Source organism: Phocoena phocoena, chromosome 2, assembly GCF_963924675.1.
Source record: "Phocoena phocoena chromosome 2, mPhoPho1.1, whole genome shotgun sequence".
NCBI lineage: Eukaryota > Metazoa > Chordata > Mammalia > Artiodactyla > Phocoenidae > Phocoena > Phocoena phocoena.
Window position 1 is genome coordinate 59,639,038 of NC_089220.1, and position 14,436 is coordinate 59,653,473.

The 14,436-nt window shown below is 35.2% G+C and overlaps 1 protein-coding gene across 2 annotated transcripts in view; it reads left to right on the forward strand.

Annotated features, from left to right (window-relative positions):
• Positions 1-1,536: 1,536 nt before the first annotated feature.
• Positions 1,537-14,436, forward strand: part of SEC23A (SEC23 homolog A, COPII coat complex component) — a 61,015-nt gene continuing 48,115 nt past the window's right edge. The window contains exons 1-7 of one of the 2 annotated variants that reach the window (XM_065900884.1): positions 1,537-1,757; positions 3,411-3,468; positions 3,673-3,759; positions 5,008-5,244; positions 9,038-9,117; positions 9,893-10,037; positions 14,236-14,394. In XM_065900884.1, the coding sequence (XP_065756956.1) occupies positions 1,537-1,757; positions 3,411-3,468; positions 3,673-3,759; positions 5,008-5,244; positions 9,038-9,117; positions 9,893-10,037; positions 14,236-14,394 (987 nt within the window). The remainder of the gene's footprint in view (positions 1,758-3,410; positions 3,469-3,672; positions 3,760-5,007; positions 5,245-9,037; positions 9,118-9,892; positions 10,038-14,235; positions 14,395-14,436) is intronic. The other variant, XM_065900892.1, reaches the window with a different exon arrangement.

Sequence of the window (14,436 nt, forward strand, 5' to 3'; positions counted from 1 at the left end):
AACGGGAGAGGCCACAACAGTGAGAGGCCCGCGTACCGCAAAAAAAACACAAAAACTGAGGTTGGCATCTTCTAACTACTCTCTGATTATCCCAGACCTTTGTTTTATCATTATCTTTCAACAGCCACTTTTTCTTGAAAGCTCATATTATCTTTCTCAAAGCTGTCTCCCGTATTTAGCTTTAACATAATCTTTTCTAAACAAATCTAGATATCTTAGGATTTCTCCCTACCCTTTATCAATCTTTGAAAAATACATGATCGCTTTTGAATAGCATAAAATTCCTTAGCTGTCTCTGAAATTCTGATGGGAGGAAATACAGTGTTTAATTTTTATTTTATTATTTTTTAATTGAGATATATTTGGCATATAACATCTCTTTTATAGAAGGGAAAGGTCTTAGCTGCTTAAGATACTTCAGATTTGTTAAGCTTCGCTTTCTGTAATTTGTATTACTAAAATATATTTGGACATTTTTCTAAAATTAAAATTGTTATTATATCTAATAATACCTTTTTTTCCCTTACTTACATTTTAAAATCAGCTCCTCATCCCATTGTTGTTCTTAGCTACTTCAGCATCCATGTTGCCTCTGTTGGCACCCTACCTTCATAATTCTTCGGTTCTTGATGCCATTCATCTCTCCCACAAGTCTTTTAGCCAGCCACATAGTACTTGAAATTCTATCTTCTCAGACCTTTAAATTTTACAGTTTCCTTCCATCACTAACCACTGTTGCATTTTGAGAGCATGAGATAGATAGAACTGCTTCCCAGGTAGGAGAGCTGGCATCCTAGTCAGGAAGCTAAAGAATAACAAGATGGAGATGTTGCTTGATACTGGGCACTAACCAGAGTGGCATCTCCCTCTTCCAGTGGTAAAGTTAAATGATTATATTGAAATTATATATCTCAAATTAGAGTTTAAAATGCTCTCTTAAGTTGGAATGTTAAAAGTATTCTGAATTAAGTTTCTGCAAGAGAGGTTAAATGATGCATGATAAAAAATTACCTGTCTAAAATAGAAGTACCTAGTTTTAGAAAAATATTTTTGTTTTGTACCCTTAAATATTCTCTTCTAGCAAGTTTAGTGGAAACTTACTACTTTCTGGGTAGAAAAGCATGTGAGTTTTAGAATTTAATGTTTTTGACAATCTATGTATTAGAATAATGTAACTCACAAGGCTGATACGGAAAACTTAGGATCTAGATTTTCCCCCATTTTTGCCTTAAATCAATAGGACATCTATTTTATTATTTTTTGCCATAGTTTTGTTTGGGAGTGAATAAAAAGCGATAAAATACCTCTCATTGGGCCTAATATGCATTGGGTTCTGTAGAGCCGTTCATTATTTTGTTATAATTGTGGTCATTGTTGTTTGCTAATTTTTTTTTGAGATAAATATTTTCATTTGGTTATGATTTCTAATGGATTAATATTGCTGGAAGTGGGAGAAACATACTTATTTTGAATTTTCTTAAGAGGATTTAAAAATATCCTTTAATTTTGTTACAGAAATAAGAATCAAGCTCTACGATGACAACCTATTTGGAATTCATCCAACAAAATGAAGAACGAGATGGAGTCCGATTTAGTTGGAATGTTTGGCCATCAAGTCGACTGGAAGCTACACGAATGGTCGTTCCAGTAGCAGCCTTATTTACACCACTGAAGGAGAGACCAGATTTGCCACCCATTCAATATGAACCTGTTCTGTGTAGTAGGACCACTTGCCGTGCAGTTTTGAATCCTTTATGGTAATTAAAGTATATGGAAAAAACTAATGTCACTATGATTTAAAAAAAATGTAGTTTCTTTCTTGCTCATTTATATAAGAATATCTTTGTTTTTGATTAGAGTTATTTTTTCAAATTAAGGTAGTCAGATCCAAAGAGCTATAAAATCTTAGGATCATTCTAGTTGTAGAGAGTTGTTAAGAAACCAAAATGCAAAGTTGTCACTGTGTAAACTGTTAGATTCTATCAGTATTCTCTAGATACTGATGCTGGCAATCAACCCATCTTGTGTCATTTGAAAGGTCATAATTGAGTGGTATGGTGTTTGAAAAATGTTGATTTCTTGTTACGTAAGCCAGACTCTCAAGAATTAACTTTTATTCCTCTTTCTGCTCCCTCTCTCTCCACTCAGTCCACTAGCAAATCTGGTCGATTCCATCTCCAGAACAATCAGGATTCTGTCTCTTACTCTCTGCTAGAACATGGTACTTCAAAATATACCATCTTTTTCCTGGATGGTTTCATTATCCTCCTAACTGGTCTTCCTGTTTCCGTTCTTGCTTTTTAGCAGTCACTTCTCCACTCAGAAGCTAGAGTTTTACAAATGGATATCAGATTATTAAAATTGTTCAATAGATACTTATTACACTTGGAATGAAAAATCCATAGCCCTTATCAAGACCTATAAGACCCTATATGATCTATCCTTTGTGTATTTCTGCCTTCATCTTGTATCATCCATTTTCTTTATTTTCATCTGCATTATACCTTACCCTCTCTCTTATCCTTGGATATACCTAACTTACTTCTACCACAGACTTTGTGCAATAGCTATATGTGCTGCCTGGATTGCTTTGCCCCCAGATTTTCCTGTGACTGGTTTCTTTTCATTCTGATTACATGTCAGTTGTTTATTTATTTATTTATTTATTTTTTGGCTGCATTTGGGTCTTTGTTGCTGTGCGCAGACTTTCTCTAGTTGCGGCGAGAGGGCTTTTCGTTGTGTTGTGCGGGCTTCTCATTATTGTGGCTTCTCTTGTGGCACATGGGCCCTGGGGCATGCGGGCTTTAGTAGTTGTGGCTCACGGGCTCTAGAGTACAGGCTCAGTAGCTGTGGCACACAGGCTTAGTTGCTCTGTAGCATGTGGGATCTTCCTGGACCAGGGATCAAACCCGTGACCTCTGCATTGGCAGGCAGGTTCTTAACCACTGCGCCACCAGGGAAGCCCTTCGGTTGTTTATTAATGAAGGCTTTCCTTTAAAGTAGCCCTTCCAAATACATTCTCATGTCCTGCTTTGTTATCTTTAATCTTTATTATCACTATCTAAAAGTATCTTCTGTGTTTATGCGTTTACTTGTTTATTGTCTTTCTCTTCTACAATATAAACTCTGTGATAACAGGGACCTATGATCTTGTTTACTTCTTTATCAGCACCTAGAATAATGGCATTCAATAAATATATTTTTATTGAATAAATGCTTTCTAGATCTGAGTTTAGAAGTTAACTGAGCCATTTGGAGAAAAAAAAACACCTAAAAATACATGGCTTTTAAAGATTGCTTTGATATCAATTTGAATGTATTCATTTTCAGAAAGAAATTAATTTTATTGAAATTAGGATTATTGTACAATTTAACTGAACCATGAGCTATTGTATCTTTTCTTAAAACAGTCAAGTGGATTATCGAGCAAAACTCTGGGCTTGCAACTTTTGTTATCAAAGGAATCAGGTAAGAAAACCCCTGTTGCAGATGTTAATGCTATAATACTGCTCTAAATATGCAGAAAGATGCATATTTAAAAATAAAGATGAAATAACTTTATATATGATGAAACTATCTTTTTTAATAATTAAATGATCAGGAAATAATTATTTTCAGTTTAAAATTTCACACAAATAATTTATTAAAAGAACTTTTTTTTTCTACCTGCAGTTTCCACCTACTTACGCTGGTATATCTGAACTGAATCAACCTGCTGAACTTTTACCTCAGTTTTCTAGCATTGAATATGTAGTTCTGGTAAGAACATAAGAGTAACTCTTTAAGAAATTTAAAATATCTAGTAATTTATACCAAAATAACTGTTAAATTGAGCTGATTTAAAAGGCATCATTTTTTTTTTTAAGAAGATGTTGGGGGTAGGAGTTTAGTAATTAATTAATTAATTTTTGCTGTGTTGGGTCTTCATTTCTGTGCGAGGGCTTTCTCTAGTTGTGGCAAGTGGGGGCCACTCATCATCGCGGTGCACGGGCCTCTCACTATTGCGGCCTCTCTTGTTGCGGAGCACAGGCTCCAGACGCGCAGGCTCAGTAGTTGTGGCTCACAGGCCTAGTTGCTCCGTGGCATGTGGGATCCTCCCAGACCAGGGCTCGAACCCGTGTCCCCTGCATTAGCAGGCAGATTCTCAACCACTGCACCACCAGGGAAGCCCAAAAGGCATCATTCTTGATTCTCACATTGAATTGATTGAGAATTTCAAAGGTAAGAACTGTCAAGGTCAGTTTGAGTAAGGTAATTTCTGTTGTAGTTATTTGAAAGGTGGCCAAGGTATTGGGTGGGGTGGTGTGGTTTGCTATACCAAATAGATCAATAAACAGTAAAATATCAATTTTGCTTTGTAGTTGGAAGGTCAATTACAAATACTTGGTCAGTATGACGCTCGAGGCTAATGATATATTCCCAAGTCTAATAATGAAATTACTCTTGCATTGGCCCTTGTTAGGAAAATCATTTTTCTTCCCTTTCTGAACAGCTTTACATAGTTATTTACATATTTAAGTATTAAGGTAATATTTTTTATGAATGTTGTAGAGAAACCAGAATATGGTTCACTGAGCCAGTCAGTAATTTGTCCACTCTGGCTAGTTTCCAGTTCTCTTATAATCCAATTCAGGGTTAGATAATTATTTTATAAAAATCACCTAATTTTGCTTTTAAGCTTTATAGTTACTATTTTCTTATTTTAAAAGAAATAAGTGCTTATTATAAGAAATGAAACCTCATGCAGTTAAGTAAAATTGAAAGTGAAAATCTCCTTCATGTAACTATAAATAATGTTTTTAAACTGAATTTTTCACTTGATGATGTCTTGGATATTTCTCCATGCATATATAACCTGTTTCATTTCTGAAATGGCTTTATTAGGATTCCATTGTGTAAATGTATTGTAAATTATTTAATTAGTCCTCTATTGATTATCCTATGTATTGTGCTGAAGTGTTAATACTTTTAAAACATTCTTTTTTTAATCGCAACATTTTTTAAAAGCGTGGTCCTCAGATGCCTTTGATATTCCTCTATGTGGTTGATACTTGCATGGAAGATGAAGACTTACAAGCCCTGAAAGAATCTATGCAGATGTCATTAAGTCTTTTACCACCTACAGCTTTGGTTGGCCTACTTACTTTTGGGAGAATGGTGCAGGTTCATGAACTTGGATGTGAGGGCATTTCAAAAAGCTATGTCTTCAGAGGAACAAAAGATCTGTCTGCCAAACAACTGCAGGTAAACAACAAGAATGGTAGTTTTAGCCTGTTTGTGCACATCACTCTACGTATGTCTATAAATGCCTTCTAGATATACGTTTCTAGAAAATATTATGAATGACTAATATAATTGTATTATAACAAAGCCTTTAAATTTAGTGTTGGCCTCAGCGTTCTTTCATTTGCCTTAAATTGTTATCGTAGAGATTGAAGACCCTTCACTTTTGAAGTATCTTTAAAATTTAGAGTGAGACTGAAGCTATTTTACTAGATTTGAAAGGTTTATAGAAGAGTCATGCTCAAGACTGAGAGAAGGTAACCACAGAATTTTAGCTTTTGTTTCTTTACATCTCACTTAGGAAAAAAACACTTTTGGCAAGGGTACATATTTTAAGGCTTGAGAGTTAATAGGTGAACCACGAGTATATATATCTTTTCACACACTAGGACATTTTTATCTTTGCGGCAAATTGAAGCTTTGTCTTCCAAGGCAGGGAGTTATGTGTAACATACTAGGATCATCTTGGTGTATTTTTCAAAATCTTTTTCTGTCCAGAGATTTTGATAGATCATAAGAAAGTGAGTGAATATGTGCTTCAACTGGAAGATAGTTGAGAGGGTAGAGATTGTTCATGTAAGTGTTTTGAAAAACTTTCTAAGTGATTCTTTTTTTTTTTTTTTTTTTTGCGGTACGCGGGCCTCTCACTGTTGTGGCCTCTCCCGTTGCGGAGCACAGGCTCCGGATGCGCAGGCTCAACAGCCATGGCTCACGGGCCCAGCCGCTCCGCGGCATGTGGGATCTTCCCGGACCGGGGCACGAACCCATGTCCCCTGCATCGGCAGGCGGACTCTCTACCACTGCGCCACCAGGGAAGCCCTAAGTGATTCTTTTTTAAAATTAATTAATTAATTAATTTTTGGCCGCACTGGGTCTTCGTTGCTGCGTACAGACTTTCTCTAGTTGCGGCGAGTGGGGGCTACTCTTTGCTGCGGTGCATGGGCTTCTTATTCAGTGGCTTCTCTTGCTGCCGAGCACGGGCTCTAGGCTCACGGGCTTCAGTAGTTGTGGCACGTGGGCTCAGTAGTTGTGGCTCGTGGGCTCTAGAGTACAGGCTCAGTAGTTGTGGCACACGGGCTTAGTTGTTCTGAGGCATGTGGGATCATCCCGGACCAGGGATCGAGCCCATGTTCCCTGCATTGGCAGGCGGATTCTTTTTTTTTTTTTTTTTAATAAATTTATGTATTTATTTATGGCTGTGTTGAGTCTTCATTGCAGTGCGCAGGCTTCTCATTGCATTGGCTTCTCTTGTTGTGGAGCACGGGCTCTAGGCCTGCGGGCTCAGCAGTTGTGGCTCGTGACTCTAGAGCACAGGCTCAGTAGTTGTGGCGCACAGGTTTAGTTGCTCCACAGCATGTGGGATCTTCCCGGACCAGGGCTCAAAGCTGTGTCCCCTGCATTGGCAGGTGGATTCTTAACCACTGTGCCACCAGGGAAGTTCCTCTAAGTGATTCTTATACAACCCCCAGTTGAGAAATTACCCTGATTGATAAGCCTGGTATAAAGTAGACAGATATGAAATCAGACTTTGGAGGCATCCAGGTAGCCCAAAATGAAAAAAAAAAAAAGATTTTGAGGATGACTAATTTGAAGCTTAGCAGACTAGGATAGTGGTGCTGCAGTTAACTGAGACAGAAAATACTGGAGGAATATGCAGGTTTGGAGGGGGAGGATAAATGAACAGTGAATATGGTAGTGAATCATAGTAGTGATTAAGATTTGAGGAAGTGGGGAAAATTAGAGTCTGTGTTCTTTCAAGAGGTTTGTTGTTGAAAGTAGGGAAGGAGATAGTGTGAAAGTTTGAGAGAGAGAGGACTGAGTTAAAGAGGTTTACTTTAGGAGGGACACTTGAATGTGTTTATACACAAAAAGAAAGAGACTAAAGATGGTGAGTGAAAGGAAGAGTGAGATGAGGAGAGTGAGGTTTCACAAAACATGACAGGGATTCCTTCAAGAGCATAAGAAGCAGAGTACCTTGAAGGGGAGGATCACTTGTTTCCATGAGACAAGAGAGAGTGGGCAAGTTTTAACCTCTATGTACCTTAGTTTTGTTTTTGTTTTTTTTTGCGGTACGTGGGCCTCTCACTGTTGTGGCCTCTCCCGTTGCGGAGCACGGGCTCCAGACACGCAGGCTCAGCGGCCATGGCTCACGGGCCCAGCCGCTCCGTGGCACGTGGGATCTTCCCGGACCGGGGCACGAACCCGTGTCCCCTGCATCGGCAGGCGGACTCTCAACCACTGTGCCACCAGGGAAGCCCATACCTTAGTTTTTTCATGTGTAAAGGGAGATAATAATGGTATGTATCTTACAGGGCAGTCATGAAAATTAAATGGATTGTGCTTTTAGATGTTTGCTATTACTGTTATTTTTAAACTGTAAATTTATTTAAAGTAGTTTATTTCTAGTTCTGATTGTAGAATACATTTTACTTAAATTATGTAATATATATGTAATACATAAAACATCTGCCTTTTTGAAACAATGAATGCATGCAAACTAAATTTTTTCCTCCATCAAAATGTTTTTATCTTCCTTCTCTACCCATCTTGTTGAAGAGAGCCTGGTCTTGGTTCCCCAAATAGTTCTGGATTCAAATCTTAAACTCTTCTAGTTGTGTGATCTTGGGCTGATCTCTTTGCTTGTTTTCTCCTCTTCTATGGAAAGGAATAAACAATACCTATTTTACCAGATTATTTTATTTTAATACTAAATGAAATAATGTAAGTGAGAACACTCAGTGTAGTGTAAACTCTTTCAGGGCTTCATAGCAAAATCTAGACTAATATCTTGCTTTGCTACTTACTAGTTTTGTAACCTTAGGCAAGTTACTTAGCCCTTCTGAGTGTCAGTTTTCATTTGCAAGGCAGGAATTTAAAAATCTACTTCATTATATTTTGTGAGGAAATAATATATACAAAGAGTTTAGCACAGAATCTGGCACATAAGTCCTCAGTAAAAAGTTGCTGTTCATTCTAGCAGTGTAGGAAATACTGCAGGATTGGTTCAATATATTTTTTTTTTTGCAAATCTTTAGACTTTCTGATTTTCTGTTATATACTTTTATTCTATTACTTTATGATTAAGCATTTCTAGATTCAAGAAAATTTTAGTAAAATAACATTATTTTCATGTGTCTAGAGAGGAATTCTGCATACATCTAAAATTCAGAACAAAACTGGCAGTTTGGTTAGGCATTAAGTCAGAAAATTAAGAAGAATAGACGTACAAGGTGTGTGTACCTTATAAACCCCATTAATACAATTCCTTGTATCTCTCCTTTATATTTATTACAGTTGCAATTTTACACTTATTTAGCTAATGATTTAACTCTTGTCTGTTTCACCAGATATAAATTTCCATACGGTCAGGGACTATATATTTTTTTCAACATTAGATACCTGGCACATTGAGATATAGTTGCTGAAAGGAATGAATGAAGATAAGAAATATAGACATTCAAGTTATACAGTAACTTATTTTTACTTAATTAGAAATAAAATATTTCTGAGCTAGTATCCCTCTTTTTTGCTCACATAGCACCTTGTACTTTGCTGTCGTATGATGATCATTTCATTGTATTACTGTTTACCTAACAGTCTCCCCAACTAGAACTTTTGCTTTCTGAGGGAAGAGACTTTGTGTTCTTTATTTTTGTGTTCCTGTTGCCTACAGAAGCACCTTGCATGTCATAAATATCTGATACATCTTTGTAGGAGTAATTAAATGGATATCACAAAAATAATCTCTTTACAGGAAATGCTGGGGCTCTCTAAAGTACCAGTTACTCAAGCAACACGTGGTCCTCAGGTACAGCAGCCACCTCCTTCCAATAGGTAATAAATACGGCAAAGAGAATTTTACAATTCATGTGGCTATTTTAAGCATCCTATATCCTTAACTTGAATGTAGGGATTCAGTGATACTATATTGTTAAACATTTTTAGGAATATAAATATTGCATTAGTATACTTTTTAAAGAGTTGAGGTAGAATCACATCGCTGAAAAGGTTGGTTTTTCATTATTACAGTGTAAGGAGTTTCTTTAGTTTTGATATATTCTTGATTTTCTAAGTTCAGAAACACTTAATTTTTGTGGTTGAAGGCAGCCAAACAAAAATAGTGCCCCACAAACTTTTCATTTTGCCTCCTTAGCCTTGGAGTAGCTTTTTCCACTAAACTTACTAATCAGAGGTGGTCTTACTAAAACTGAGTTGATGTATCTTCTCATAATTAATTCAGTAACCTTAAAACTTACTCGATTGGTAAAAGGAAGATGCAGTCTCAAAGTAATACTTGGTTTGAGTGTTTTATTTATAGTAGTTGTACTCAGTGTGGTTCTTCACCAGTGGGCAGCATCACCTGGGAACTTATTTGAAAGGTAAATTTTTGGTCACCACCCCAGACTTACTGAAACAAAACTTTGGAACCAGCAATCTATGTTAAAACAAACCCTCCCACCAATTTTGATGTACACAAAAGTTTGCGAACCATTGTTCTACTGTGTATTCAAATTATTTTTCTCTATTTTTAAGAAAGTGGACAATTTGTTTCTTAAACCCTCACCCACAAACATTTATAAATGGATTTTTATTTAATTTTGTTTTGCAGGTTCTTACAGCCAGTACAGAAAATAGACATGAATCTCACAGATCTTCTGGGAGAACTGCAGCGAGACCCGTGGCCTGTACCACAGGGAAAGAGACCTTTGCGTTCCTCTGGGGTGGCACTTTCCATAGCTGTAGGACTACTTGAGGTAGTGACAATAGCTTTGTTTTGGAATGTAAATGTGTATGTGTGTGTATGGAATGATATGTACAAGATAATGTTGGGTGGAAAAATCAGGTCATAGGACAGCGCATATGTGATTTTATTTAAAGTTTGATCTGTGGTATATCCTTTTGTGTATAGAGAGGCTTCTGGAGGGATATTTACCGAATTGTTAACAGTGGTGGGTTAAGGAGAGTTTTACTTTTAAGTAGAATTTGAAAATTTTACACTTGACATATATTAGCTTTGTAATTAGAAGAGTTTTTTAAAAACTGTTTTTTAAAATTTGAAATGTTATTAAATGTATAGAAAAGCTGCAAAGGACTTTTTTTCTGAACTATTTGAAATTAAGTTGCTGAAGTGATGTTACCAACCCCTTGAATACTTTAGTTGTATTTCCTATAAACCAGGATATTCTCCTACATAACCATAATACAACTTTCAAAGTCAGGTTTTGAAATATATGATACATACACTGATGTATTATACAATACATAACACTGATACATTGCTACCATCTAATTCTCAAAACTCATTCAAGTTTCACTGGTTATCTCAATAATTTCTTTTACTGAAAGGATTTAATTCAGAGGCATGTATGTAGTGGTTATGTCTGTTTAGTCTCCTTTAGCCTGGTATAGATCCTCAGCCTTTCCTTGACTTTCATGACCTTGGCACTTTGGAAGATTCAGGCCAGTATATAGAATGTCTCTCAAATTAGGTTTGTCTTGATGTAGCGTCACAGTTAGATTGAGGTATTGCATCATTGGAAGGAATATCACAGAAGTAATCGTCTGTTCTTACTGTATCCTCTCAGGTGGCACCTGATTTTCATTTGCCCATTATTGATGATTATGACTTTGATCACTCATTAAGGTGTGTCTGCCAGGTTTCTCCACTGTAAAATTACTCTTATTTCCCCTCCTTTTGTAATTAATAAACATTAGATGGTGAGGATCTTTGAAACCATGCAAATATCCTATTCTTCATCAAACTTTCAATTCATTTATTAATATCACTGTGGATTCGTGGTTTCCTATTTTTTACAGTGAGTTATCTGTTACTATCATTTTTTATTCTTTTAACTTTCTACTTTGACATAATTCCAAACATATGGAAAAGTTACAAGAATGGTTCAAAGAATTCCTTTAAACCTTTCACCCAGATTCCTCAGATGTTAACATTTTATTACATTTGCTTTATCCTTCTCTCTCCAGATATTTATATAGTGTGCTCTCTCTATAACTATAGATGTAGCTATATATAGGTATCTATTTATATGTTACACACATATAAATATTAAAAAACCATTTGAAAGTCAGTTACAAATGTGATGTCCCTTTACTTCTAAGTTCTTTAGTGTGCATTTCTTAATTACATAAGAACATTCCTTTGTATAACCGCAGTTCATTTAACAATCATGAAATTAACATTGATATAACACTATTTTCTAATCTTTAAACTTTATTCAGATTTCACCAGTTATCCTAAAAATACTGTATATTGTATTCACTTGTCACGTCTCTTTGGTGTCCTTTATTCTGGAACAGTTCCACAGTTTTTCTTTGTGTTTCATGACGATACTTTTTAGGAGTATAGGCTAGTTATTTTGTAGAAGGACTCTCAATTTGGGTTTTTCTGATCTTTAATCATGAGTAGATTGAGCTTATGCAATTATGCCAGCCTAATTCTCTTGCCCTTGTAAATTACTTGATCATTTGCTTGGAGTATTACTAGTATGTCCTGTGGGTTAATTTTCTCTAGTGCCTGGTGATCCTTTTCTATATGTGTATTCAAGTATTTTGTTTCTATAAAGTTTTCTTGTATTACAGTTTTAAATGTTAGTTTTTTCATTGTTTTGTTTATCTTCTTTAAGAACTCCAATTATACATAAATTGGATCTTTGCTTGTTTTCTATTTCAACCACTTTATCTCTGATCTTTTATTCTTATTTATTTCATTTTCATGCTCTTGATTATTTTCTTGCTGTTCTTTAGTGCCCCTTAATAAGTTTTCATTTGAATCTGGCAGTTGTTCTATGCTGGCTGCTAGCTTCCTTCTTTCTTCCTTGTACTTTTCCCCAAACTGCCCTTGCTTGTGTGAAGGCTTGCATGGGAGATAGCTCACTGGGACTTAGTGTTTATTTATTTATTTTTTACTTATAAGTAACTTGAAGTTTGAATGCTTTTTGAGTTCTAGGTATGAAGGTGTGTGGTTTGTATACTTTAATTTGTTCTTGTTCTTTACTGATGTTTCAGCTTTACATGACTGCTGTTACCTCAGCAGGATGATACCCAGTATGAAAACAGTATTTTTATTTGTTTATTAATCTAGTTTAAGAATGTTATAGAAGTAATAAGTATATCTAATAAAAACATTCAAATATGCAAGGATGTATAAAAATGAAAAGTAAAAGGCAGTTTTCCTTGCTCTTGCCTAGATTTGTTAATCATGAATTTTTAAAATTATCATCAAAGTATATATCATTGACATTCTTTTCTGAAGCTATAATGTAGCTTGAAAATGCACTGTGTATTTTTGTTCAAAAACTGCTTATAGAAATTAGAAATAAAAGCATTTCAAATATGATATATAAATATTGTTAATTGTGGAATAGAGTGGTTATACACATAGAGAAGGAGATGTAATTCTTTGTAATTGCAGTTTTGCTGCTTGCTGGGGAATCTTTCATGTATTAAAGTCTTAGGATACCTTTAAATTTCTTTTTTTCTAGATTCCCTGTTTCTTTTGGATTGTACTCAGTTCTTTTGTTTATTGTAAATTTTCTGAGTTCTTGCATGTCTAAAAATGTTTTTAAATTTTTCCTTCTCACTTCATTTGTACTTTGGGTCCCTGTCTTCAATAGGATCTTTGAGCCATTCCTCGCTAGTATTCTAACAGATAGTTTATTGGATAATTTGATGTAGTCTCATTCTTAGTCCTTTTCAGGAAACTTATTTTTCCCACTGAACATTTTTAGAATGTTCTCTTTAATTTTAGAGTTCTGAAATTTCATTAGGTTGTGTTTAGGTTTGATTATTTTTCATTAATTATGTTTGGTTGTTGGTAGGTCCTTTCATTAAGACTCCTGTCATTCTTCAGCTTACTTTCTTTTTTTCTTTTTTATTCTATATTCATTAGATTGATGCTGGACTTCTGCATTTCTTCATATCTTTATTTTTTTTCCTCATGTTTTCCTTTGCTCCTATTTCTTAGAGGTTTCTTCAAGTTTATTTTCCATATCTCTAACTTGGTCTTCAGACATGCTTTTTAGCCCATTCCTTGAGGTATTTTTACTTTTGCCATGATTTTAATTCTAGAATCTCTCGAGAGTTGTCATATTTGTTTTGATAGTCATTGTAACATGTGTTCTGTATCTTTCAGCCACCAATTTCTATGCTGAGAACCTTCTCTGGGAAGATTGCCTACTTTTCTCAGAGAGCTCTTCTTAGGAATTGCTAAAATCTGTTGTCATTAGCTGCTGTTTCTGGAGCTGACTGCACTTCTTTGGCCCATTGCTACTTTTTGTGTTTTTTTGACTCTAAATGTAGAGTTTTTAAGATTTTCCCTTGGGAAGATCTGGCTTACTTTTGGTATATATATATGTACATATATATATTTTAAATTATACATAATATATATAGTTAAAATTCTTTCGTCAATCCAGTACAATCTGTTGTTTGGATTCCTCAAAATTTCTAGTCTGCTGATAGTACTTTCTTATTTATTTTTTAAACAGTACCATTTATATCATTTCACTGGCATCTTGGGAAGAAGGGGGAGGTAGATTGAAGTACTCAATCCATCAGTTTGAATTAGAAATAAAAGTTGTGCATGTATTTTAAGCATAGAAAACAAAAATAACAACCAAACAGAAAAAGATACCCTCTTTTCTTCTTCTTTTCCTACTCTTCCCTATCTAGTACTAGAAACATCCTTGCTTATAGGGATCAGGTTTATAGATTATTTTAAAATTAGGAAGGCATTGCTATTAGAATAGGATTTCAAAAGAAAGATATTCACACAAACATCTTGTTTTTAAATTTTGTTTTAAACATTTGATTATTCTTGGAAAATGTATGCTTCCCTGTTATCTAGAAAGAATATATAAAAATTCACTATCATAAATGTATATCCATATGTTTTCCTTTAAGCTCTTCTCATGAATTACTTTTTCCTGATAGTGTACTTTTCCCAACACTGGTGCTCGTATCATGATGTTCATTGGTGGTCCAGCCACTCAGGGGCCTGGAATGGTGGTTGGAGACGAATTGAAGACACCCATAAGATCATGGCATGACATTGAAAAAGACAATGCAAAATATGTTAAAAAGGGAACTAAGGTAATTTTGGTTTTTAAGTCCTTTTGCCTTATTAGAAAAATT